Genomic DNA, 26,739 nt, shown 5'->3' with positions numbered 1-26,739 from the left:
CGTAACCAAGTAAAAGCGCGAATTTTAAACAAACAACGCTGCCGGTTCCCTCGCTGAGGTCCCGGCTGCGTCGGACAGGTGAGTATAGCGATATTTTTTATTTTAATTCTTTCTTTTACACATTTATATGGTTCCCAGGGCCTGAAGGAGAGTTTCCTCTCCTTCAGACCCTGGGAACCATCAGGAATACCGTCCGATACTTGAGTCCCATTGACTTGTATTGGTATCGGGTATCGGTATCGGATTGGATCCGATACTTTGCCGGTATCGGCCGATACTTTCCGATACCGATACTTTCAAGTATCGGACGGTATCGCTCAACACTAGTCAATAGGGATACACCCTTAGTCTATACATATACCTAGGACCATAGAAAAGAAAAAGCTATAGACCAAACAACAGGGGATCACCACAATAATACTGAATAAATTTTTATTGGATACAAAAAACAAACGTACACACGTTTGTGTACGTTTGTTTTTTGTATCCAATAAAAATTTATTCAGTATTATTGTGGTGATCCCCTGTTTGGTCTATAGCTTTTTCTTTTCTATGGTCCAAAGCCTACTATTAAAGCAACACTCGAGTGGTTTAAGGGGAAACGTGACCATGTTTTGGGGCAGCCTAGTCAAAGCCCAATTGAGAATCTGTGTTCAGTCTTGAAGATTGCTGTTGATGAGAGGAAACCATCTAACTTGAAGAAGCTGGGGCTGTTTTCCAAAAATCCCAGTGGCAAGATGTGGAAAGCTCAGAGACTTATCCAAAGCGACTTGCAGCTGTAATTGTCACAAAAGGAGGCTCTACACAGTACTGACTTTAAGGAAGTGAATAATTCTGCACACTGAAGTTTTCAGTTATTTTGTCCTATTTAACCCCTTAAGCCCCAAGGGTAGTTTGCACGTTAATGACCGGGCCAGTTTTTACAATTCTGACCACTGTCCTTTTATGAGGTTATAACTCTGGAACGCTTCAACGGATCTTGGCGATTCTGACATTTTCTCGTGACATATTGTACTTCGTGATAGTGGTAAAATTTCTTCGATATAACTTGCGTTTATTTGTGAAAAAAACGTAAATTTGGCGAAAATTTTGCAATTTTCCAACTTTGAATTTTTATGCCCTTAAATCACAGAGATATGTCACACAAAATAATTAATAAGTAACATTTCCCACATGTCTACTTCAGCACAATTTTGGAACCAACATTTTTTTTTTGTCAGGGAGTTATAAGGGTTAAAAGTTGACCAGCAATTTCTCATTTTTACAACACCAATATTTTTTAGGGACCACATCACATTTGAAGTCATTTTGAGGGGTCTATATGATAGAAAAAAAACAAGTATGACACCATTCTAAAAACTGCACCCCTCAAGGTGCTCAAAACCAAATTCAAGAAGTTTATTAACTCTTCAGGTGTTTTACAGGAATTTTTGGAATGTTTAAAAAAAATGAACATTAAACTTTTTTCACAAAAAATTTCCTTCAGCTCCAATTTGTTTTATTTTACCAAGGGTAACATGAGAAAATGGACCCCAAAAGTTGTACAATTTGTCCTGAGTACGCTGATACCCCATATGTTGGGGTAAACCACTGTTTGGGTGCATGGCAGAGCTCGGAAGGGAAGGAGCGCCGTTTGACTTTTCAATGCAAAATTGACTGGAATTGAGATGGGATGCCATGTTGCGTTTGGAGAGCCCCTGATGTGCCTAAACATTGAAACCCCCCACAAGTCACACCATTTTGGAAAGTAGACCTCCTATGGAACTTATCTAGATGTGTGGTGAGCACCTTAACCCACCAAGTGCTTCACAGAAGTTTATAATGCAGAGCCGTAAAAATAAAAAATCATATTTTTTCACAAATATGATCTTTTCGCCCCCAATTTTTTATTTTCCCAAGGGTAAGAGAAGAAATTGGACCCCAAAAGTTGTTGTGCTATTTGTTCTGAGTACGCCGATACCCCATATGTGGGGGTAAACCACTGTTTGGGTGCATGGCAGAACTCGGAAGGGAAGGAGCGCCATTTGACTTTTCAATGCAAAATTGACTGGAATTGAGATGGGACACCATGTCACGTTTGGAGAGCCCCTGATGTGACTAAACATTGAAACCCCCCACAAGTGACACCATTTTGGAAAGTAGAGCCCTTAAGAAACTTATGTAGATGTGTTTTGACAGCTTTGAACCCCCAAGTGCTTCACTACAGTTTATAAAGCAGAGCCGTGAAAATAAAAATTCTTTTTTTTTTTTTTCACAAAAATTATTTTTTAGCCCCCAGTTTTGTATTTTCCCAAGGGTAACAGGAGAAATTCGACCCCAAAAGTTATTCAATTTGTCCTGAGTACACTGATACCCCATATGTGGGGGGGACCACCGTTTGGGCGCATGGGAGAGCTCGGAAGTGAAAGAGCGCCATTTGGAATGCAGACTTAGATGGATTGGTCTGCAGGCGTCACGTTGCATTTGCAGAGCCCCTGATGCACCTAAACAGTAGAAATCCCCACAAGTGACCCCATATTGGAAACTAGACCCCCCCATGGAACTTACCTACATGTGTTGTGAAAACTGAACCCGTAAGTGTTTCACTACAGTTTATAACAGAGCCGTGAAAATAAAAATTAATTTTTTCCCACAAAAATGTTTTTTTTAGCCCCCCAAATTTTTATTTTCCCAAGGGTAACAAGAGAAATTGGACCCCAATAGTTGTTGTCCAATTTGTCCTGAGTATGCTGATACCCCATATGTTGGGGTAAACCCCTGTTTCGGCGCACGGGAGAGCTCGGAAGGGAAGGAGCACTGTTTTACTTTTTCAACGCAGAATTGGCTGGAATTGAGATCGGACGCCATGTCACGTTTGGAGAGCCCTGATGTGCCTAATCAGTGGACACCCCCAATTCTAACTGAAACCCTATCCCAAACACACCCCTAACCCTAATCCCAACCATAACCCTAACCACACCCCTAAACCTGACACACCCCTAATCCCAACCGTAAATGTAATCCAAACCCTAACGTTAGCCCCAACCCTAACTTTAGCCCCAACCCTAACTGTAGCCCTAACCCTAACTGTAGCCCTAACCCTAACTGTAACTCTAACCCCAACCCTAGCCCCAACCCTAGCCCCAACCCTATCCCTAGCCCTAACCCTAACCCTAATGGGAAAATGGAAATAAATACATTTTTTACAATTTTTTTATTTTTCCCTAAATAAGGGGGTGATGAAGGTAGGTTTGATTTACTTTTATAGCAGGTTTTTTAGCGGATTTTTATGATTGACAGCTGTCACACACTAAAAGACGCTTTTATTGCAAAAAATATTTTTAGCGTTAACACATTTTGAGAGCTATAATTTTTCCATATTTTGGTCCACAGAGTCATGTGAGGGCTTGTTTTTTGCGGGAGGAGTTGACGTATTTATTGGTACTATTTTTGGGCACGTGACATTTCTGATCGCTTTTTATTCCGATTTTTGTGAGACAGAATGACCAAAAACCAGCTTTTAATGAATTTCTCTTGGGGGGGGGCGTTTATACCGTTCCACGTTTGGTAAAATGGATAAAGCAGTTTTATTCTTCGGGTCAGTACAATTACAGCGATACCTCATTTCCATAATTTTTTTATGTTTTAGCGCTTTTATACGATAAAAACTATTTTATAGAAAAAATTATTATTTTTGCATCGCTTTATTCTGAGGACTATAACTTTTTTATTTTTTTGCTGATGATGCTGTGTGGCAGCTCGTTTTTTGCGGGACAAGATGACGTTTTCAGCGGTACCATGGTTATTTATATCCGTCTTTTTGATCGCGTGTTATTCCACTTTTTGTTCGGTAGTATGATAATAAAGCGTTGTTTTTTGCCTCGTTTTTTTTTTTTTTTATTTACGGTGTTCACTGAAGGGGTTAGCTAGTGGGACAGTTTTATAGGTCGGGTCGTTACGGACACAGCGATACTAAATATGTGTACTTTTACTGTTTTTTTTTTAATTTAGATAAAGAAATGTATTTATGGGAACAATATTTTTTTTTCTTTATTTAGGATTTTTTTTTTCTACACATTTAAAAACATTTTTTTTACTTTGTCCCAGGGGGGACATCACTGTATAGTGACAGATCGCTGATCTGACACTTTGGAGAGCACTGTGTCAGATCAGCGATCTGACGTGCCCTGCTCCTGGCTTACCAGCGCCTGCTCTGAGCAGGCACTTGGTAAGCCACCTCCCTGCAGGACCCGGAAGTAGCCTCGTGGACATTTTGGATCTGGGGCTTGCAGGGAGGAGACGCTCGGTACAAGGTGAGCACATCGCCTTGTACCGATCGTCTCAGGGAAGCACGCAGGGAGCCCCCTCCCTGCGCGATGCTTCCCTGTACTGCCGGAACGCTGCGATCATGTTTGATCGCAGTGTGCCGTGGGTTAATGTGCCGGGAGTGGTTCGTGACCGCTCCTGGCACATAGTGCCGGATGTCATCTGCGATAGCTGACACCCGGCCGCGCTCCCCCCGTGAGCGCAGCCGATCGCATATGACGTACTATCCCGTCACTGGGAATTAAGTCCCAGGTCACCTTGACGGGATATTACGTCATATGGGATTAAGGGGTTAATGTTTGCTTCACAATAAAAAGAAAACCTAATGTTCACAGTTGTAGGTGTGTTCTTTACATTCCATCAAGGTTGAGGTAGCAAAAAAAAAAATCCCAAGGGGCCTGGATACTTTTGCAAGCTACTGTATGCTTATCACTCATTACTATATTCACATGCTGTATCTGTATCTATCGCCTGCTTTTTTATTGTTTTAATCAATAAAGTTTCTTGATGCATAATATAAAATCCCTGGCAAAAATTATGGAATCACCGGCCTTGGAGGATGTTCATTCAGTTGTTTAATTTTGTAGAAAAAAAGCAGATCACAGACATGGCACAAGACTAAAGTCATTTCAAATGCCAACTTTCTGGCTTTAAGAAACACTAAAAGAAATCAAGAACAAAAAAATGTGGTAGTCGGTAATGGTTACTTTTTTAAAACCAAGCATAGGGGAAAAAATTATGGAGTCACTCAATTCTGAGGAAAAAAATATGGAATCACCCTGTAAATTTTCATACACAAAAATAACACCTGCATTAAATTAGCTCGTTAGTCTGCATCTAAAAAGGAGTGATCACACCTTGGAGAGCTGTTGCACTAAGTGGACTGACATGAATCGTGGCTCCAACACAAGAGATGTCAATTGAAGCAAAGGAGAGGAGTATCAAACTCTTAAGAGGGTAAATCATCACGCAATGTTGCAAAAGATGTTGGTTTTTCACAGTCAGCTGTGTCTAAAATCTGGACCAAATACAAACAAGATTGGAAGGTTGTTAAAGTCAAACATACTGGTAGACCAAGGAAGACATCAAAGAAGGCTGATGGATACCTGCGGTTTTGGATACATATTGTTCCCCCACTGTACCTGAGGGCGCACTTTTTTGAATTTAGTGTGGCTTCTATCCTGAATCATCATTCAGTCTTTTTGAGAAATAATAAGTATGTCTCCTGATGAACCGATTTCGGGGAAACGCGTCGAGAATCACATCCTTTAGTACATATATTTGCAAATGGGAAGGCCTGTTTTTGTTATACATCTGGGTCACTCTGATCAAGGGTATACTTAATCTTCCTTTATAAGGAGCATAGGGTGCAATCAGGGAGTGACGACGCCGAGTGGGGGCGCCAATTGCGCAGGATTGTAGGATGCCAACCCCCGCTGACAGGTAGGGTCACCTAGACATAATATATAGGTTTCCTGTATCTCCTAATTTTTGGGAATAGGTGCAATAAAAGTAGGTGTGCAATACATCTTAGCACACATTAGTGCACCTGGGCATGTGCAATACATATGGAGCACATGTCATCAATCACTATCTGTGACTATTTTTGTATTTATCTGGAATGAATGGTCTGTTGTTTGTTTGTTTTTCTTTCCTGCACAGGGCCCATTAGGGTGATTTAGGGAGAGCCTGCGTTGAGCGGGGGCACCACTGCGCAGGATATAGGGTGCCAACCTCTGCAGCAAGGTAGGGGATAGACAGTTAAGGGATCAGGGATATTGTGCACCCTGTATCTTTTAGCCAAACAATTGACTCTAGTCTAAGGTTCTTTGTGGTCTGAATTTTTATAAATAAATTATTAAATATTAAGTTTTATTGTGTATAATTAGTATATCTTTGTTATATGGTGCTTTTTTTACATTGATTTGAAAAATTGTTGCACTTTTTCTTTATGGTCTGTGATACAATATGTCTCCAAAACAGGAAATGGAAACTGGAGTCAACGTCTGTGACCGAACTGTAAGAAACCGCCTAAAGGAAATGGGATTTACATACAGAAAAGGTAGACGAAAGCCATCATTAACACCTAAACAGAAAAAAACAAGGTTACAATGGGCTAAGGAAAAGCAATCGTGGACTGTGGATGACTGGATGAAAGTCATATTCAGTGATGAATCGCGAATCTGCATTGGGCAAGGTGATGATGCTGGAACTTTTGTTTGCTGCCGTTCCAATGAGATTTATAAAGATGACTGCCTGAAGAGAACATGCAAATTTCCACAGACATTGATGATATGAGGCTGCATGTCAGGAAAAGGCACTGGGGAAATGGCTGTCATTACATCTTCAATAAATGCACAAGTTTATGTTGATATTTTGGACACTTTTCTTATCCCATCAATTGAAAGGATGTTTGGGGATGATGAAATCATTTTTCAAGATGATAATGCATCCTGCCATAGAGCAAAAACTGTGAAAACATTCCTTGAAAAAAGACACATAAGGTCAATGTCATGGCCTGAAAATAGTCGGGATCTCAGTCCAATTGAAAATCTTTGGTGGAAGTTGAAGAAAATGGTCCATGACAAGGCTCCAACCTGCAAAGCTGATCTGGCAACAGCAATCAGAGAAAGTTGGAGCCAGATTGATGAAGAAATACTGTTTGACCCTCATTAAGTCCATGCCTCAGAGACTGCAAGCTGTTATAAAAGCCAGAGGTGGTGCAACAAAATACTAGTGATGTTTTGGTGTGTTTCTTTGTTTGTTTATTTTTCATGATTCCATAATTTTTTCCCTTATGCTTGGTTAAAAAAGTAACCATTACTGAACACCACATTTTTTGTTCTTGATTTCTTTTAGTGTTTCTTAAAGCCAGAAAGTTGCCATTTGAAATGCCTTTAGTTTTGTGCCATGTCTGTGATCTGCTTTTTTTCTACAAAATTAAACAACTGAAAGAACATTCTCCAAGGCCGGTGATTCCATAATTTTTGCCAGGGGTTGTATACTCTATGGGTTTATGACCAGATTCTTTCTTTTGTTTGTATTGGGCAAGAAGACAACTACATTCTTTATTAAGTATGAAGTCTGATTCTTAATCTAATCATTAAGCAATACTTTGATGAAGGGCAACGTGTATGCTGCTGTAGTATATTAGAAGCACCTAATAGTGTAAATCCTCACCAGCTTAAACAAAGGAAGTTTGTTATATAAATAAAGTATAGTATTGTGAGGCTAGTCTCTGATCCTTTTGGGTACTGCAGCTTTCTTGAGGAGAAGCGGGTTCTTTTAAGGGGCTGCATGTTTTATTTGGAAAAGATCACCACCTGTTACTTTATCCCATGTGGATACAGCAACATTTCTTCGTTATGAGCTCTTTTCTAATCACAGAGGATATGTTCTCCATAATTACGACTTTCTTTTTTTTTCCTGAAGGAGCTGTATGAGAAAATCGAAACTAGATACTTTAAATGTAAGCTAATTTGTAGTGATGAGACAACGTGCTGGGATAAGGTGTTACCGGATCATGCTCAGGTGCTAGCAGAGTGTCTATGGCGTGCTTGAAAAATATGTTCGTGTCCCCGCGGTGTGCCCATGAAGCCCCTTCACAATCACCCGTCTTCACAGTATGTCCTCCGGAATTAGATGTTAACAAGGTATGCTCAGGATTCAGAAGGCTGGAGAAAGACGTAAGTATCTTGTCCTCGGGGACATTAGTCAAGCCAGATTGGGCTGGATTGAGATGCAGCAAGTGGCATGTGTTTCCACCTCCTTGACTGCACGGTGGCAATTTGCATATGACACAAGACGTACTTAAACTTTTTTTTTTTTTTTACATTTAATCAAACTCTGACATTACTGTAACAATTACTGAGACACTAATGCAATAACTGCTGTATGGTATGATACCCAAACACTTGCAGGATTCAGATCTTTGATGACAAGTCATGATCCCATTGGTTGGAGTGTGGTATTCTTTATTATTTTTGCTCATTATATACCGTAAAATATGACCTTCCACATTTATACAATCTGTTGCGTGCATGTACAGTCCTGTTATCACTGGAGTAAAGCATCTCTCTGGGATTCACGTGGAACCGCCGACAGCCATACACTGTACTTTGGCATTGTCCATCTTTTCAGACTACATTCTTGGCCTCGTCTAAAAGGATTGACACTATCAGGGGGAAAAAAGCAGAATCCGAGGACATTTAAATTCCGTTTGTATCATTGCAGTCTATAGTTTTCTTGCAGATTCTGGAGAAATACCGAGATGCCCTATAAATGCTATGCTTACAGGGCTTAATTAATTAATTTCAAAAACTTTTAGAGGCAGTAATGTCCTCGTATATCTATAACAGTAAACATTAAAAAATGCTATACAAAATCCCTGGTGAGAGGTGCAGTTGTGTCAGACCCTCGTTAGTATTTAGATTCTTTTTATGCTACAGGTTTGGTTGATGCTGATAAAAACTCTCATTTGTGGATTGTGAGCCCTCGCGGGCAGGGTCCTCTCTCCTCATGTACCAGGAGTAACTTGTATTAATTGAGATTATTGTACTTGTTTTTTATTATGTATAGCGCCATGGAATAAATTGCGCTATAATAATAATAATTAGGTGACGCAATGTGAAAATGAATTAGAAACAATGCATTAGACTAGAAGCAATGTGATCAGCAGCATGGTGTCCCTGCTTATCCTTGTGCTCCTGACTAATGGAATTGCTATTTAATGACCATGCAACTGCTATGAGATTCCTGGGAAACCACCCACCCATAAGTCCTATCGTATCTGTTTCTACCCATCAGAGACCCTTTCTTGCTTTTCTGTGCAGATGTAAAAGTAGATATTTTTAGAGAAAGGCATAGCTCCTTCCAAGTTGTTCTCGGCACTATTCTTTCATGACATTAAAGGAGTTGTCCACTACTAGGACAACCTCTTCTTGATCTAAATGTTTGGCCAAATGAAATAAAAAAAAAAAGTTTACACTTCCCTCCCGTACTGGCACCGTTCCAGCATTGTTGGCACTGGCGGGCCTGAAGCTCTCGTGCAGTTATGACACATGACTCCGGTGTCCAATCAGCGCTTGCATCGCTGTCCCCGCCTTCTGTTTAATTGAACATGAAGAGGAAGTCCTCCAGTGATGCCAGCGCTGATTGGGCGCCATCATCAAGTGTCATAACCGCATGAGAGCCCCGGCACTGGGAGTGCTGACAACGCTGGAACCGCGCCGGCAGGGGAGCTGAGTATAAGCTTTTATTTTATCAGGGCCAAACATCTTAGATCAAGATGGGCTGTCCTAGTAGTGGACATCCCCTTTAATAAATGTTAATAGTTCAGAAGTAACAGTCAAATCATTACGTAAAGATTAGCTCATCCTACAGGAAGATTATTAAAGGTGTAGTCACAACTCCAATGTGTAGTAATTATAATCATAGCAAATACCTACATTAGAAATGTAGTATAGTTCTTCTGATATGTGCAGGTCATTGCAGTAGTAGATACAGTAGTGTTCAAAATAATACCAGCCCAATATGACTAACCAACTTACTCACTGTTTTTGGTAAAAATATTACCAAATGTCAAACAATTTACTGGCTGGTGCAGTAGATACTAAAAAAACCAACAGACTCCGCATTCATGATCTGCAGGTTTTTGATTCTGTGTATTAGAATAATTAATTGAAAGGTGGTGTGTTCAAAATAATAGCAGTGTGGAGTTTAATTAGTGAGGTCAATCATTCTGGGAAGAAACTGGTGAACCCAGGACATGTTGTAGATGCATTTCTCCTTTAAAGCCTGAGAAATATGGGTCGTTCGAGATACTGTTCAAAAGGAGTGTGCTTTGATTAAAAAGTTGATTGGAAAGGGTAAAACTTATAAAGAAGTGCAGACAATGATCGGCTGTTCAGCTAAAATGATCTCCAATGCTATATAAGGCTATGTGCACACGCTGCGGATTACTCTGTGGATTTTTCCAGACTGATTTTGGTAAATCCGCAGGTAATCCGCACTGCGGATTTACCACGGATTTGCAGCATGTTTTTTTTGCGGATTCCACCTGCGGTTTTCTATTATGGAGCAGGTGTAAACCGCTGCGGAATCCGCACAAAGAATTCACATGCTGCGGAATAAACAATGCTACGTTTCCGCGCGTTTTTTTCTGCAGCATGTGTACTGCGGATTTTGTTTTCCATAGGTTTACATGGTACTGTAAACTCAGGGAAAACTGCTGCGAATCCGCAACGTGTGCACATACCCTAATGGAAAGCCAAGCCAAAGAGACGTGAAAGAAAGTGGAAGAATACCATTCGATTAGATGGAAGAAAAGCCAAAATGGCAAAGGCTCAGTCAATGATCAGCTCCAGAATGATTAAAGACAGTCTCAAGTTAGGCCTCTTTCACACTTCAGTCTTCTGGCGTCAGTCAAAATCCGTCGTCGCGTCAGATCTGACAAAAAGTGAAAAACAGAAATGGATCCGGTTTTTCAACGGATCCGTATAGCGGATCCGTCGAAAAACCGGATCTGTTGCATACGTTTTTTTCTTCCGTTTTTTCAACGGATCTGTTTTTACATCTCTCCAAATGGGAGGCTCCCAAGTGTGATTGGCTACTGGAAAATAATGGAAACCTATATATTGAGTGTTTTAACACCCCATCTTTGAGAGGTTGTAGAGCAAGTGGCAGAAATGGAAGGAGTTCTAGCAAATATTGTGACCATCTATGCATCTATCCATCAGGCAGGTTGCTGGCAGGCAACGGATGCTGTTTTTCAACGCATCCGCTGCCCCATTGTGAGGTGCGGGGAGGCGGGAGCGGAGTTCTGGCCGCGCATGCGCGCTCGGAAAAGACTGTCTCGACGCACCAAAAAACGTTACATGCAACGTTTTTTGGTGGCGATGGACCGACGCAACCGTCGCACGACTGTTGCGACGTGTGGCAATGCGTCGCACTGCGTCGCTAATGCAAGTCTATGGAGAAAAAACGCATCCTGCAAGCACTTTTGCAGGATGCGTTTTTTCTACAAAACGATGCATAGCGACGCGCAGTGCACAACGCACTGAAACGGATACAATTTGCCAAAAAACACATCAACTGGCCCAAGGAGAAATGGGTCCAAGAGCCGCAGACAGTTCATCAGACGACCCCCAAACTCTGCATTCAGGCCACAGTACACTCTGAACACAGTGCAGCATGGTGGTGCCAGCATCATGATATGGGCATGTTTCTCTTGTTATGGTGCCGGACCTATTTGCCGCATACCAGGGATCATGGATCAGTTTGCATATATTAAAATAATTGAAGAGGTCATGCTGCTTTACGCTGAAGAGGATATGCCCTTGAAATGGGGGTTTCAACAAGATAACGATCCTAAACACACAAGTAAACGAGCAAAATCTTGGTTCCAGTCCAACAAAATTGAGGTTATGGAGCTGCCATACCAATCCCTGGACCTTAATCCAATAGAACACTTGTGGGGTGACATCAAAAATGCCGCTTGAGGCAAAACCAACAAATGCCAAAAAATAGTGGGATGAAGTCCAAGCATCCGGGGCTGGAATAGCAAGTGACAGGTGCCCGAAGTTGGTTGACCCTCTGCAACAGAGATGTGAGGCAGGTCTAAAAAAACTGCGGATATATAACTAAATATTAAGCTAGTGATTCACAGGAATTGTTAAATTGTCATAAAAAATACATATTGTGAGTCCGTAATGACAAATGCAGACACTGCTATTTTTTTTTAGAACAGCCCAATGTTCATTTTTTGTTATTTTCCATAAAGTAGTTAGAAATTCTATACATTTCTCTTCATATTTGGAATTAGAAATCAGCGTGCAATGTTCCCAATGCTGGAAATAAAAACTAGTAAAGATGTTGTGATTAACTCATGTTTTTGAACACACTGCTGTCATTTTGAACACTACAGTATGTGTGGTTACGACCACTCCTAGTGACAGTCACTTAGTTGTTGATGGTCGTAACTATGCTACTACAATGCCCTGCACATGGGGTAAGCGACATAGTGAATCAGGAGAACTATACTACACTTGTAATTATTATCATATTACATCTGTGGGAATAACCTTTAAAGAGAAGTCATGTCCAAAAACATTTGATTTGTTGAGTTCTAACCAGTGTTGAGTGACCATGCTCATGTGCTAACAGAGTATCTTCGGGGTGCTTGAAAAATACGTTTGCATCAACAGGCAATCCCTGCATGTGTTGTGGCTGTCGAACAGCCGCGAGACATGCAGCCACGGCAACTCGAACATAGTATTCAAGTACGCTGAAGACACTATTAGCACTCAAGCATGCTGAGATAACACCTCATCCAAGCACGTTCGCTCATCACTAGTTCTAACATATCCATGTGCCCTTTTAACTGTATTCTGTGAATCAGATTTCTGCATATTTGGATGAAAATCGGGTGGACTTGTCTCCCATGAACACAGATGCAGATGTTGGTTGATCTGCTTCTAGGAATATAATATTAGTGCACCTGTTCCTAATCCTCTATAACATCCCAGCACCTACTCTACTTCTCTTATTTGCATGATCTCAAACAGCAATCACGATAGATTTTATTTCTCATCGTCCTCTTCTTCCTCCTTCTCTTCAGGTTGCAGTTCATCTTTACGCGGGTCTCGTGCAAAATCTTCAAATACCATATCCTCGTCTTGGTCGCTGTGTAACAATAGTAAAAGGAATATTCAGTGACCTGCAATGCTTTTCATATATATGCAGTGTATTATTCATTTAAAGGGTAACACCACTTGCATCTTACTTGTGATCTTCCAAAAAGGGTGTTAGAAAAGAGCGTGCATGGGGGCCAGTGAGCGGTCAGTGGCACTATTTGTGACAATGGAGGGATCTGCAGTGCTCTCTTTGGTTTCTACCTGTGGATCGCACTCCCTCTCTGACAATAGAGGCCCCTGATTGCCTATGGAGGCCACGATCTTGGAGTCATATGATGAAGATGGCGGTCACGTGACCATACCCCATGTAGACCGCCTCAGCTGGGCAAGTTCCAGTCATTGTGCTTGGTTAGAAGTGGAACTAGTAGAGCAGGAAGCAGTCACATGGTATAATTATGCAACTGGCGCCATCTTCAGCTTATGGGATACACCACTGCACCCCCCCAGTGCATGGGATAACCATCGCCCCCCCCACTCCAGCGTATGGGATAAGCCATTGCACCTGCGCGCCCCCCCCCCCCCAGTGTATGGGATATACCATCGCCTCCCCACCCCCAGCGTATGGAATAAACCATCGCCTCCCCACCCCCAGTGTATGGGATAAACCATCACCCACGACTTCTACAACTAAATATACCTAATTTTTCCTCTCGTGTTTTAAACTTCTTTTTATTTCTTACCCTTCTTTAGCTGCCATGGGTGAGAAGGCGTAAAAAGAGAAAGAGCGTTATCAATATGCTGGATGTATCAAGGCAGAGAGTTGTCATCAGCACAATGAAAGCAGAATCTGCTGTCTATATCACATGTTTAAGACAATATATAAATATATAATCACTGCACTCGTACAGGAGAAGGTTTGCTTCAAGTGGATAATTTATTGGTAAAAAGTGAAGCGACAGGAAAAAATGTAACGTTTCGGCCAATCAGTGGCCTTAATCACAATGTCGCTTTTCGTAGGTTCTTTTCCAGAATTTGAACATGCAGTATCACTGAGGTAGATAAATATGATGAGATATATATATCCAGGCAAGGAGGATTTATGGCCAAAAGAGGGTTTGGGAACCAGTCCGTTGGTGGCACAGCTGTGCCTGCAGATCAGGCAGCTTCCCTGGAGTTGCTGCAGGAGCCAGCGCAGGTGGCTAAATGGCAGATGCGGGCACAGACGCGTCTGAGCAGAGGGAGCAGCTCAGCATTTCCACTGTATCACTATCGCCGACCAGCACAGTAACTCCATTTAAACACGGACGTGTCCTTTTTTCAAAACCAAATACCAATGATTATATGTATACACTACCTGTTCAAATTCTAGAAAAGAACCTACTGATTGTGTAGATTTAGTTGCTTGCATTATTTTCCACTCTTTTATCACGTTTTGCTTTGTTTTTTATACTACTTCATATTTGACTTTGACACAGTTATGTGCGGATGTAATTACATTTTACCTGCAAATGTTCCTCCTCTAATACAATTCTAAGGGGAAAATCTGCACATAAAATCTCGGTACTCGCAGGAGAAACTGACATGTTGTGGATCTGAAACACTCAGTGACTTTACGCTGCGTTCAAGATAAAAGCACAGTGGGCAGGAGATTCCGATATTTCCCATCCACTTTGCTGGAACTGTAGGACGCTGCGTTTTTGACAAAGTGAAAATATGCAGAGATCAAAACTTCTCGTGGGAGTGTAACCATAGAGTCTCCAACACTCTGTGTGTGTTAGCTAGTTCACTATTGTGACAATTAGGATAATCAGTAGGAATACACCGCTTCAGAGTTATGACCATACCATCTCCCTGACATTACACTTTTGGCCTCTATTGCCCTTGGATCTGATCAACATGTGGCTCTATGGTTGCAATTTCACTTCTCTGCTGCAGCTTGTTTTTAAAGGGGTTAACCAGGACTTTAACATTGATGGCCTGCCCTTAGGGGGGTGCGACACCTGGCACCCACACTGATCATTTGTTTCTGGTGTTGGCAGGGTCGGAGCTGCACAACACAGCTCAGCCAACTGAAACTGAATAGTGGCCACAGCTGGATATTGCACATCCAGGGGGGATGTGCAGTACCAGCTGTGGCCACTATACTGTCAATGGAGCTGTGCAGTAACTGCAGTTCAAGACAATTCTGACACCAGGAACAGCTGATCGGACTAAGGATAGACCATCAATATTAAAGTCCAGGACAACCCCTTTAAGTGATAATAATTCACAGGTCTTTGGTTTTGACCAGCAGAAGTAGAAACCTGATGGGTCAAGCTAGGTAACATTTAGCTTTGAAGAGCGTCAAGCCTTTTCCGTCCTGGCATAGTTCACTAAGTCTGTTAGCGAACCGTGCAGACACAAGAATTCTGGGAACTGTAGTCTGTATACAAGTGTTGTTATCACAGGGAAGACATTTATCAATAAAAGTCAAGAGAAACCCAGAAAATATGTAATTAATTTACTGATATTTATATATAATATCATAGACTTATAGAGGCATTCGGTATTAGAAACGAGAAACAACCCCTTTAAAGGGAAACTGAACCATGAAAATGTCATCCTGTAGTCACAGTGTTAGAACAGGGGGAGCTGAGCCAACTTATATATTGTTTTGTGAGTAAAGATTCAGTATAATCTGCGTTTTATTCATGAAATCCTCTGCTCTTTCTGGCATGTTAGGACCCCCCACTGGACCAATCAGTGACTAACAGCTATTTCTGTGTGTGCACTTCTACAAAGATGGCTGTCAGTCACTCATAGGACCACCCACTGGGCAAAACATCTCAGAAAGAGCAGAAGATTCAAATAATAAACACATACTGATTCTTATCTCAGAAAACTATAACAAAAACTCCACTTCCCCTTCAACCTGGTGACTGCAGATTGGACAGCGTTTTCATTGAGAAAGTTATCTTTAAAGGGAATCTGTCAGTGGGTTTTTGCTACGTAATCTGAGGACAACAGGCAGTAGCGGTTAAAACACAGATTTCAGCGATGCCTCTTAGGTTCAGTGCTGTATTTATGATTGTTTTAGTACCAGGAGCTTATCGTTGCTCAGACACCGCAGCTTGTTCCTGGTAGTCAGACTCCGCCCTCTCCTGGGTTAAGCAGCTCACTGTCTCTAGACATTGTGTATGCAGAGCCTGGTGGGGGCGGGGTTAGCTTCCTCAGCTCTGCTGCATTGCTAAATCTAAACCTTGTGTCAGAACTGCGGCACCCAGTGATCTAAGTGATACAGCCTTGGATTCAGCTTCTCTTTGCCTACATTATGCTGCTCTCGGATGAGGTAGCAAAAACCTGCTGACAGATTCCCTTTAACATTTTTCAGTTACACTTTATTGATTCTCAGTCATCCCTTACCTCCGCTGTCTGGCTTAGGATGCATAAGAATGAAAGGAAGTTCTGTAGAGACTTCGCTGTAGGGAAAAAGAGAGACGAACTGAAAATGCATGTTGTACAACAACAAAAACAACCTACGAAACTCTGATCACTCTGGATTTAGTCAAAACATACACTCACCGGCCACTTTATTAGGTACACCATGCTAGTAACGGGTTGGACCCCCTTTTGCCTTCAGAACTGCCTCAATTCTTCGTGGCATAGATTCAACAAGGTGCTGGAAGCATTCCTCAGAGATATTGCCATATTGACATGATGGCATCACACAGTTGCCGCAGATTTGTCGGCTGCACATCCCAAAGATGCTCCATACAAGGCAGGATGGATCCATGCTTTCATGTTGTTTACGCCAAATTCTGACCCTACCATCCGAATGTCGCAGCAGAAATCGAGACTCATCAGACCAAGCAACGTTTTTCCAATCTTCTACTGTCCAATTTCGATGAGCTTGTACAAATTGTAGCCTCAGTTTCCTGTTCTTAGCTGAAAGGAGTGGTACCCGGTGTGGTCTTCTGCTGCTGTAGCCCATCTGCCTCAAAGTTCGACGCACTGTGCGTTCAGAGATGTTCTTAGGCCTACCTTGGTTGTAACGGGTGGCGATTTGAGTCACTGTTGCCTTTCTATCAGCTCGAACCAGTCTGCCCATTCTCCTCTGACCTCTGGCATCAACAAGGCATTTCCGCCCACAGAACTGCCACTCACTGGATTTTTTTTCTTTTTCGGACCATTCTCTGTAAACCCTAGAGATGGTTGTGCGTGAAAATCCAAGTAGATCAGCAGTTTCTGAAATACTCAGACCAGCCCTTCTGGCACCAACAACCATGCCACGTTCAAAGGCACTCAAATCACCTTTCTTCCCCATACTGATGCTCGGTTTGAACTGCAGGAGATTGTCTTGACCATGTCTACATGCCTAAATGCACTGAGTTGCGGCCATGTGATTGGCTGATTAGAAATTAAGTGTTAACAAGAAGTTGGACAGGTGTACCTAATAAAGTGGCCAGTGAGTGTATATAAGACCCATAATACAGATGGGACACTTCCAAAAATATAAGAGAATCCAAACGGAGGGAAGCAAAAAAGCCCGAGTAATAAAAATAAAAATTAATTATATTAGTTATGCATGAACTAGGTTTGTAAGAAAACTGAATCAATGGTGGAAACCATAAAAGTGCTAGTGCAATTCAATATAATAGAGCAACCAAGAAATATATGTAATAAAGTGATTTATAGATAGCCAAACAAAGATGTATAAAATAAAGTGCTAGTGCATTAGAATAACAAGGCATATAAATGTATTGCACATACAGTAAAGACTACTAGTGTAGGGTGAGAAGGTATTTGCCTATACTGAAGGCATATAAAATAGGATTGTTATCCATGAGGTTGATATTTCATATACATCAATAAGAATCGGAGACCAAATTAAAGGTACTGTGTGAGTGGGATTGATGCACTGGACAAGGAACATAGGTCACGCAGGGGGTTAAAGAGATTATAAAGGCTTTTTTAAATCCAGCAAAGTGAATTAACAGGAAAAACCTACAGGCCACGTGCGCACGTTCAGTATTTGTTCTGTATTTTACCTCAGTATTTGTAAGCTAAACCAGGAGTGGGTGATAAATACAGAAGTGGTGACGTGTTTCTATTATACTTTTCTTCTCCCTACTAACCAGAATCCCTCAATGTCTGTCCACTATTTCATCCTTCTTCTCTGCTAGATTTCTGAAACTTAACATGGACAAAACAGAATTCATCATCTTTCCCCCATCTCACGTGACCCCCCCAACGAACCTATCCATTACAGTAAATGGCTGCCCACTCTCCTCAGTCCCACAAGCTTGCTGCCTCGGGGTAATCCTTGATGCTGATCTCTCCTTCAAACCACATATCCAAGCCCTTTCCACTTCCTGCCAACTTGAACTCAAAAATATTTCAGGAATCCGTTCATTCCTCAACCAAGAATCTGCAAAAACCCTAGTCCATGCCCTCATCATCTCTCGCCTTGACTACTGCAACCTCCTGCTCTGTGGCCTCCCCTCGAACACTCTCGCACCCCTCCAATCTATTCTAAACTCTGCTGCCCGACTAATCCACCTGTCCTCCCGCTATTCCCCGGCCTCTCCCCTCTGTCAATCCCTTCACTGGCTCCCCATTGCCCAGAGACTCCAGTACAAAACCCTAACCATGACGTACAAAGCCATCCACAACCTATCTCCTCCATACATCTGTGACCTTGTCTCCCGGTACTTACCTACACACAACCTCCGATCCTCACAAGATCTCCTTCTCTACTCCTCTCTTATTTCCTCTTCCCACAATCGTATACAAGATTTCTCTCCCGTATCACCCCTACTCTGGAACCCTCTACCACAACACATCAGACTCTCGCCTACCATCGAAACCTTCAAAAAGAGCCTGAAGACCCACCTCTTCCGACAAGCCTATAACCTGCAGTAACCACCGATCGACCAAACCGCTGCATGACCAGCTCTATCCTCACCTACTGTATTCTCACCCATCCCTTGTAGATTGTGAGCCCTCGTGGGCAGGGTCCTCACTCCTCCTGTACCAGTTATGACTTGTATTGTTCAAGATTATTGTACCTGTTTTTATTATGTATACCCCTCCTCACATGTAAGGCGCCATGGAATAAATGGCGCTATAACAATAAATAATAATAATAATAATAATAATAATTGTTCAACTCCTGGATTTGGCTTATAAACAAAATACTGACCAAATACTGAAGTGTGAATGAGGCCTAATTATGACTTCATTAAACTAGTAGCTTGAGTATAGAAAAATAATAACGCGTTTCAAGTTTGGCTGACACTTAGGATTAAGAGTCAGACTCAAAACGCGTCAGTATTTTTCTATGTTACTGCTACTATTTTAATGAAGTTACAATAAAGAATTGGTGACTTTCAATTCGCTTTGCTGGACTGAAAAACCTTTATTGGAACAAAGCTACTCGATTCCTTAGAAGCCTTATCTGTGCACACTGGAGTGGATGGCCTAGGAACCAGATTGAACAATATATATAGGATGGGGTGAGCTGTAGCCACAAACTTTCTTATATTACTGCAATATTAAAGAGGTTCTATGAACCTCTGGTATACTATAGAATGGACTTGCCACCATTTTGTGATTATCCACACGTGGTTAATTTTAGACATGGCGTCACTCTCCTTTATGCGCTTTATCTGTGTTTTCCAATGTAATAAGCTGACCTGCAATTGTGTTGCTTGAAAGGGAGTCTGTTAGTACAAAATGACTGCTGAAACCAAGCACAGGCGCTTGGTGAACCCTTGGCATGGCCCATCAGTTTAGTTCACCTTCCCTTACTTATTTTCTATCTCTGCCCTCCTCTGACTCCTGTAAACTCAAGACTTGTCAATCAAGGAAGAGAAGCAGAGGTGTAGCTAGGGGTTCAGCTCAAGGGGAGCTACACATCTTTGCGTGCCTCGAACCAGCTAACCGTGGGTATCACTACGGTGGTGATACCTGATTGTGAGTATAGAGGAACCTCAGCAGATGACTATCACTACGGTGGTGATCCATGACCGTGAGTATAGAAGAACCTCAGCAGAAGACTCGCTGTTACTGAAAATAATTTCTACACAAAGACCAACACTGATATCACCGCCATACGGTGACCATATAGTTGTAGATAGTGGTCTTTCTGGTGGAGTAGTATAGTTTCTAGTCTTTTCCATCTGGCCCAGACCGAGATGACAACGTCCAGTCAAGACTTGTCAGCAGAGATTATTTACAACATAAAGACATCTGACTTCTCACATTCCCAGCCCCGTCCCTATCTATGCCCAACCTACACAAACTCCTCATCCAGAATACTGAGCCGCTGCTGTTGTATGTGTCCCTATACTGGAACTTGCTGTGTGGTACAAAAACAGCTCCTCTTAGTGCCCCACATAGTAATGCCACCACTGTGCCCCTTACAAAGTAATAATACATCATTTGTGCCCTTTAGATGGTGAAATTTCTCACCTGAAAAGGTGTCCATATTTTGCCCCTTGGATGGTGGCAATACTCTGAGTGCCCCTATAACAATGATGCTTCTTAAGGGCCCACTTAACACTTAATAATGTCCGCTGGGTCCCGCAATATACAGCTCCTCTATATACAGTATAGTGGACCCACAGCTGCCTTATACAGAGTTTGATATCCCCACAGCTCCCCTATATACAGTATGATGGGCCCATAGCTCCCCTACACCCAGTATAATGCCCCTCAGCGTCCATATACACAGTATGGTGGGCCCACAGCTCCCATATACACAGAACCACTGTCAGTATATGAATGCAGCACCAGAACCATTATTTGTAAATGAGTGCAGTGCCAGGTTCACCATCAGTAGATGAATACAGCACTAGAACCACACTTTTCCTCCTCTGCATACTGCCCACACGATATTGTGCCGTCACATTAACATCCCTCATATACAATAAAAGTTCATATAACCTTTGGCTCTATAAGGCGTTTCCCACTTCGGCAGCAGGGTCACAGCCACTGTAGGGAACCAGTAGCAGAAAGGTGACCGCCTCAGCCAGGTGACAACCTATGATCAGTTATGGATTGTTACATTTGTACATGATAAGGACCACGGTCAGTACATGATTCCATTATCAAATCCACTGTCAGTACACAAATCCAACTTTTTCTTACTGTGCCCCCACTTCTCCATATTGTCCCCAAAGCTTTCACCTCTCCATACTGTCCCCTCACGCTCCCATCTCTATATATTGTTCCCAGACTTCTCTATACTGTGCCCCCACTTCTCAATATTGTCCCCCACTTTCTCACCTCTCCATACTGTCCCCCCACGCTCTCACCTCTCCATACAATCCCATCACACTCCCATTTCACCATATGGTCCCCACACGCTCCCAACTCTCCATCCTGTACCCCTATTTCTCCATAGCATGCTGTGCAGCTCTGGCTTAACTACATCGGTGCGCTGTGCACTCCAATATAGTTAAGGGTAGGGAAGCTCTGGGTGGGCGCCCCATGGTGGGCCCCCCTGAGCATGAGGCGACTGCACCCTCTGCCCTCAGAAGCTATTCTACTGAAGAGAACAATGGAAAAAGATGGAAAATAAGTAGGCGAGAAGGTGAACTGAATGGTTTGGTCATGCCAAAGTTGCACTGATGACAAAAGACTGACTGGCTCTTCCATGCTAGTGTGAACAGGTGCATAGTAGGAGCAGCCACCTCCATATACAACAAACAAGAAAAGTTGCACTGAGTGTCTCTAATTGGATTGAAAAGTATTTTTTTGCGGACTGATTCCTTTTAATTCTATGGTGACTTGTGGGCAACATTGTAGAGCCGTAGCCCAATTTTGTAATTCCTTATGATCAACACGCAGATAGACTCCTATGTAATAATAATATAAAGACAAATTAAGTACCTTGAAGTCATGTCTCCCAATAATCTGCCAATGGAGAACAAAAAGGGTCATTTTATACATTTGGTATCATCGTTATCAGAATCCGCAAGAAATCCTGGATTGAGATTGCTCTCTTTTTTCCTAGAGTGTGAACAGTTTTAAAGATTCCGCTTTTTTGCATTGTATTGTAGTGACACTTGTAAATATTACCTAATACTATACATTTTTACCAGAATTCATGATTCTGCCAAAATTGTGTAGGGAATGTGCACTATATGGCCAAAAATATATAGCCCCCTTTAATTATTATGTTTGGTTGTTTCAGATTTCACCCATTGCAAAAAGATGCATAAAAATCAAGCACACAGCGATGCAACCTCCATACTACAACATTGACAATAGTATGGATTGCTCAGTGACGTTACACATGGCATTGTCCTAGGATGTCAATTTGTAAAATGTCTGATCTGTCCTAGTTGGAAATATTAGAAAGTAATTGGACGAGTGCAAACTGATAAATTGGATTGCATTGCTGAATGTTAACCTATGGGGCAGCTCACATGTGCGATTATTTTCTCACGCCGATTCAGCATGTTGCAATTGCATCTGTGAATGGCAGAAAATCCTGAGAACAGATTTTTTACCAATAAAAAAAATCCAACCCCCATGTAAGGTCGACACAGCTGCACTGACCTGAGCATACATACCAAATTATACCAATAAAAGTGAAATGAGCTGAAATCAACAAGCTATACAAGGGCATAGCCCATGCAAAATGGAGGAATATTTGTATAAACGTAGTATGTTTTTTTTTTTACATGAAAAAATATTAGAAGGTAGAAACTAAAAATCAAAGACTTACCCAGAGACAGTGAGCGTCACCTTAATCTTGTAATCCACCAGGATGCCCATTACAGTGCGATCAATACCTTCCTTCAGCCTGTGGAAAGCAGAGAATATGTGTTGGTTATCTGTGTTTGGCCTGAAGCTATAAACCAGAGGTACACAACTTTTTTCGGTCTGGGGGTCACATTGTCAGAACGATCCAACCTTTTGGGCTGCAGTATTAACGTTTGAGTCATGTACTGAATATTAAAATAATGCCCCATAAATATCTAATAGGTGCTGGCTCAGAAGACGGAGCAGCTCCACAATTGGACATTTTCTGCCGCTGACGACTCCGAGAACAACTCATCAATGTCTGGGACCCTGATCGATCAGACATAGATGGCCTATCCTGAGGATAGGTCGTCAGTGATAAAGTAGTGGACAACCTCTTTAATTCGGGGCACCAAAGATCCCGTCAGGGTATTTCACCATATGTCTTTCTTCTGGTGTCAGAACTGCCTAGTTTTTCATGGTTTTAGAACCCTGAAGGAGTTAAACAAGTAGCAAAAGACTGAACATCTGCAGAGCAATGTGGTTTTTACATTGCTGTGCACTATGTTCACTTTTCAGGCAGATTCCAGGCAGAATGCCCTTTGATTTGCAAACAAAGGATTTTTTTTGAGGCTGTCAAAAACTGTGTTTTTTAGTGGAAAATGCTTCAGGAAATGTTATTTCTTTAGGGTGTGTGAACACTTTGTCTTTTAAACTTGGACGAGTTTTTCAAACAGGAGAAGCTCCGGGAAACTCTGGAGGTTTTTTTTTTCTGAAACGTGGTGTTTTTTTTGTTTCACACTGTTTACCATAATAAATACAGGAGAATAGCTTTATGGTATGGGTCAGTACTAGTGATGAGCAAACGTGCTCGGATAAGGTCCTATCGGATTGTCCTCAGCGTGCTCGAAAAATACATTCGAGTCCCCATGCCTGCATGTCTCACAGCTATCCGGCAGCCGGAACACATGGGGGATTTCCTGTTTGTTAGGTAATCCCTGCAGGTGTTGCAGCTATCGAGCAGCCGCGGGGACTCTAACAGATTTTTCGAGCAAGCTGAAGACACTTGGTTAGCACCTGAGCATGCTTGGATAGGACCTTGTCCGAGCACGTTTGCTCATCACTAGTTGGTACGTGATATTTATCTCATATACCCTATTTTTTTGCATATTATGTAAGGCATAGCTAAAATATAAACTAGTGGATATTATCACAGGACAATCATAGGGTTTTAAAAGATTTTATTGAAGATGCTACAAGGATAAGAAAAAAACTGTTTTGAAAATAAAGAATTCCATGTATACAATTGAGCTTCACTCACAGAGTGCTAGATGCCAGGTTAGTGTCCTCATGCTTCAGTTTTCCATCTAGAGCGATTTCCCGCTTTTCTCGGTTGTATGCCAGGAGAGGCAGCAGAGTGAAGGTGTGACTATAAGTGCCCTTGGACGGGACCTTCTGCCTGGCAAAGGAAAAAGACTATCTTAATATTTTGGCAAGTCCATATAGTGATGTGGGTAAGCAATGGTTTTATTATGTACGGTGTTTGGCAACTGCAGTAACAATTTATACAATGCGTCTCATGACCAAAAACCATAAACTACTCGGACAATGGTAATAAAACAAATTCATCAGAAAACAGGAGTTGCCATGAAGCATTGCCTAGTCTATGGCATTATCTACTAGACTCACATTAATGCAGCTTTACTTACTCAGACTCATCAAAAGCCACAGTTTTGGTGTAATAGTCACTAGAATACAACACCACATTGGCAACCTGTTCCACTGTAGGAAGAAAAAAAGCAAAAATTAGTTGCAATCCCTTTTAAGCACCACTTCAGCGTTTTGTTTTTATTTCAGCTCTGGAGTGGTAGCCATAATCCATGTTTATTGCCCCTAGTTAATATTACACTCACCAGCTGTCGTCTTTGCTCTTAAGTGCTATGGATATACGGCATTCCTACAAAAATGGTGCTCAAGATTGTCCCACTCCATAGGTAATGTATCAAAGTACTTGGTACGCCAAAGAGAATAATGCAGATTCATGATTTTATTATAGGCAATCCAGAAAATCATAACGCTTGGGTCCCTAGGCTATATTCGATGGCAATCCTTATCTGAAGAAGGTCCAGCCTAGGCATCGAAACGTTATGATTTTTTGGATTGCCAATAATAAAATTATAAATCTGCATTATTCTCTTTGGAGTGCCAAGTACTTTGACACATTCTTAAGTGCTATGTCACACCCAGAGCAGTTAACACCTCATTTCCATATAAATTAAGATTTGTATTACTCGGGAATTCAGCAACATATAGGACGTATGTATAAAAGTGGCGATGGATTAATATTTCATAGACTTTCCTATCAAAATATGTGATTTAATGGGTTTATCTTTGACAGTTTTCCTTTAAGAGAGAATCTTGGGTGTGCTCAGATAATATGTCCGAGTCCCTGCAGCTGCATGTTTTTCAGCTGTCTAAGAAAACAGGCAATCCCCCTGCCTAACAGCCGCAAAACATGCAGCCGCAGGGACTAGAACATATTATCCGAGCACGCCGAAGATTACACCCGAGCATGGTCTGATAACACGGTATTCGAGCACGTTCACTCATCACTAGTGAATATCTTTCTCCCCATAACCCTTGTAATGTCGATCATTGCTTCTGTTTCTAACCGCGATATAATATAGCAGGAGGAGTCAAGCGGATTCAGGGAGAAGGATTCAGGAGAACCTTAAATAAAGTAACACAAATGCCTGCTAATTGTGAGCCAAAAAGTCCAGTGGGAGGTCTTACACTGTGATAGACATCCTGAACCCTGGGTGTGGCAGGACCACCCACTGGACTCTGAATATTTATCAGAATACACTTTATTTATTGTTGGTTTTATGGTCAATGGTTATTAACATTATTATTACACCTTACCTGATGTTGATATTTTTTTTACTGTTTTTTCTGAATTATTGGTCACAGTAACAGCGACTGAAATAGGTTCTCCATGATAATACACCTGCAAGTAATGGTTTACATTGATAAGTATACTTCTAGCTGCATCTGCAAAGACTAGGGTTACGTTCACATGCTGCAGCCAATGTGTGCTGTTTTCTTTTTTGCTGTGTTGTTTTTGCCACAATGTTTGGAATTGCTAGAACACTGCTTTGTTTTTGCTGCAATTTCACTAATGTGATTTTATAATGATATGGAAAAATCACATAAATAACAATATTTTTTCCTGTATCTTCATAAAACTGCAGAAAAAAACAACACTGCAACTACAATGCATCAGTACTGTGTGAACACAGCTTTAAAAATAGTTTATAATTATTATTTGATTTTTAGAGTTGGTGAAGCATACGCCCCAAGTGTTGGTGTTCTAGAGGGGTGAGGTGTGAGAAAAAGCCACTCTGCCATGGCAGACAAGGCTACAAGGCCAGGGTATCGGACTGAATATTTGACAGACGCATTTTATATGATGAAATTAGCAATGTGACCATACAAGAAGGCGCCATGTCTACTGACCATTAATAGTGCATTCACTTGTATGTTCTACTTTACCTCTTTGGACAGGGAAGCTGTCAGGTGCAAGGGTTTGTCCGACATGAAGAACTGCCAGGACGTCTCTGCCCGGGGCGTGGGTCCAGGTTGGTCAGGAGCAAATTGAATTTTACGAATCAACAAACGCACAGAGTTTCTGCAGAAAGAGAAATTATACTTAATTAATTCATGGATGATCCAATACCATGTGCACATATCCAAATGTTCTCTGTTGATTATTGTGCAGTAAAAATGCCCTGGCATTTCCAGGTTAGTGTGATTATGGTGATACCAAACCTGTAAAGCTTCTTTTTATTTCAAAATTTGGTTCTATTTCGCCATTTTTCTAGCAACAAGACATTTTTTTCCCATTGATGGAGTTTGTATTTAGTGTTGGCGAGCTGATTTTTGTATCCATACCAAATTGTGACACAAATAATGTTTTAATCACCTTTTTTTAGTTTCATTAAGGAGACGTGTAGCTGAAAAAAACAGCAATTTTGTCATGTAAATTTAATTTAAATGACGCTTTTGATGA

General features: G+C 41.6%; 1 protein-coding gene across 1 annotated transcript in view; it reads right to left on the bottom strand.

The window, feature by feature from the left end:
• Positions 1-9,343: 9,343 nt before the first annotated feature.
• SAG (S-antigen visual arrestin) overlaps positions 9,344-26,739 on the bottom strand; it is a 49,556-nt gene continuing 32,160 nt past the window's right edge. Inside the window, exons 8-16 of the mRNA XM_077291082.1 lie at positions 26,223-26,358; positions 25,593-25,677; positions 24,380-24,452; positions 23,992-24,129; positions 22,654-22,731; positions 21,813-21,836; positions 16,341-16,396; positions 14,861-14,867; positions 9,344-12,987 (exon numbers count right to left, since the gene is read on the bottom strand). Coding sequence (XP_077147197.1) covers positions 12,885-12,987; positions 14,861-14,867; positions 16,341-16,396; positions 21,813-21,836; positions 22,654-22,731; positions 23,992-24,129; positions 24,380-24,452; positions 25,593-25,677; positions 26,223-26,358 — 700 coding nt within the window. The 3' untranslated portion in view covers positions 9,344-12,884. The remainder of the gene's footprint in view (positions 12,988-14,860; positions 14,868-16,340; positions 16,397-21,812; positions 21,837-22,653; positions 22,732-23,991; positions 24,130-24,379; positions 24,453-25,592; positions 25,678-26,222; positions 26,359-26,739) is intronic.

This window comes from Ranitomeya variabilis, chromosome 2 (assembly GCF_051348905.1).
Source record: "Ranitomeya variabilis isolate aRanVar5 chromosome 2, aRanVar5.hap1, whole genome shotgun sequence".
NCBI classification, from domain to species: Eukaryota; Metazoa; Chordata; class Amphibia; order Anura; family Dendrobatidae; genus Ranitomeya; species Ranitomeya variabilis.
This window is presented reverse-complemented; position numbering and strand designations above follow the sequence as displayed.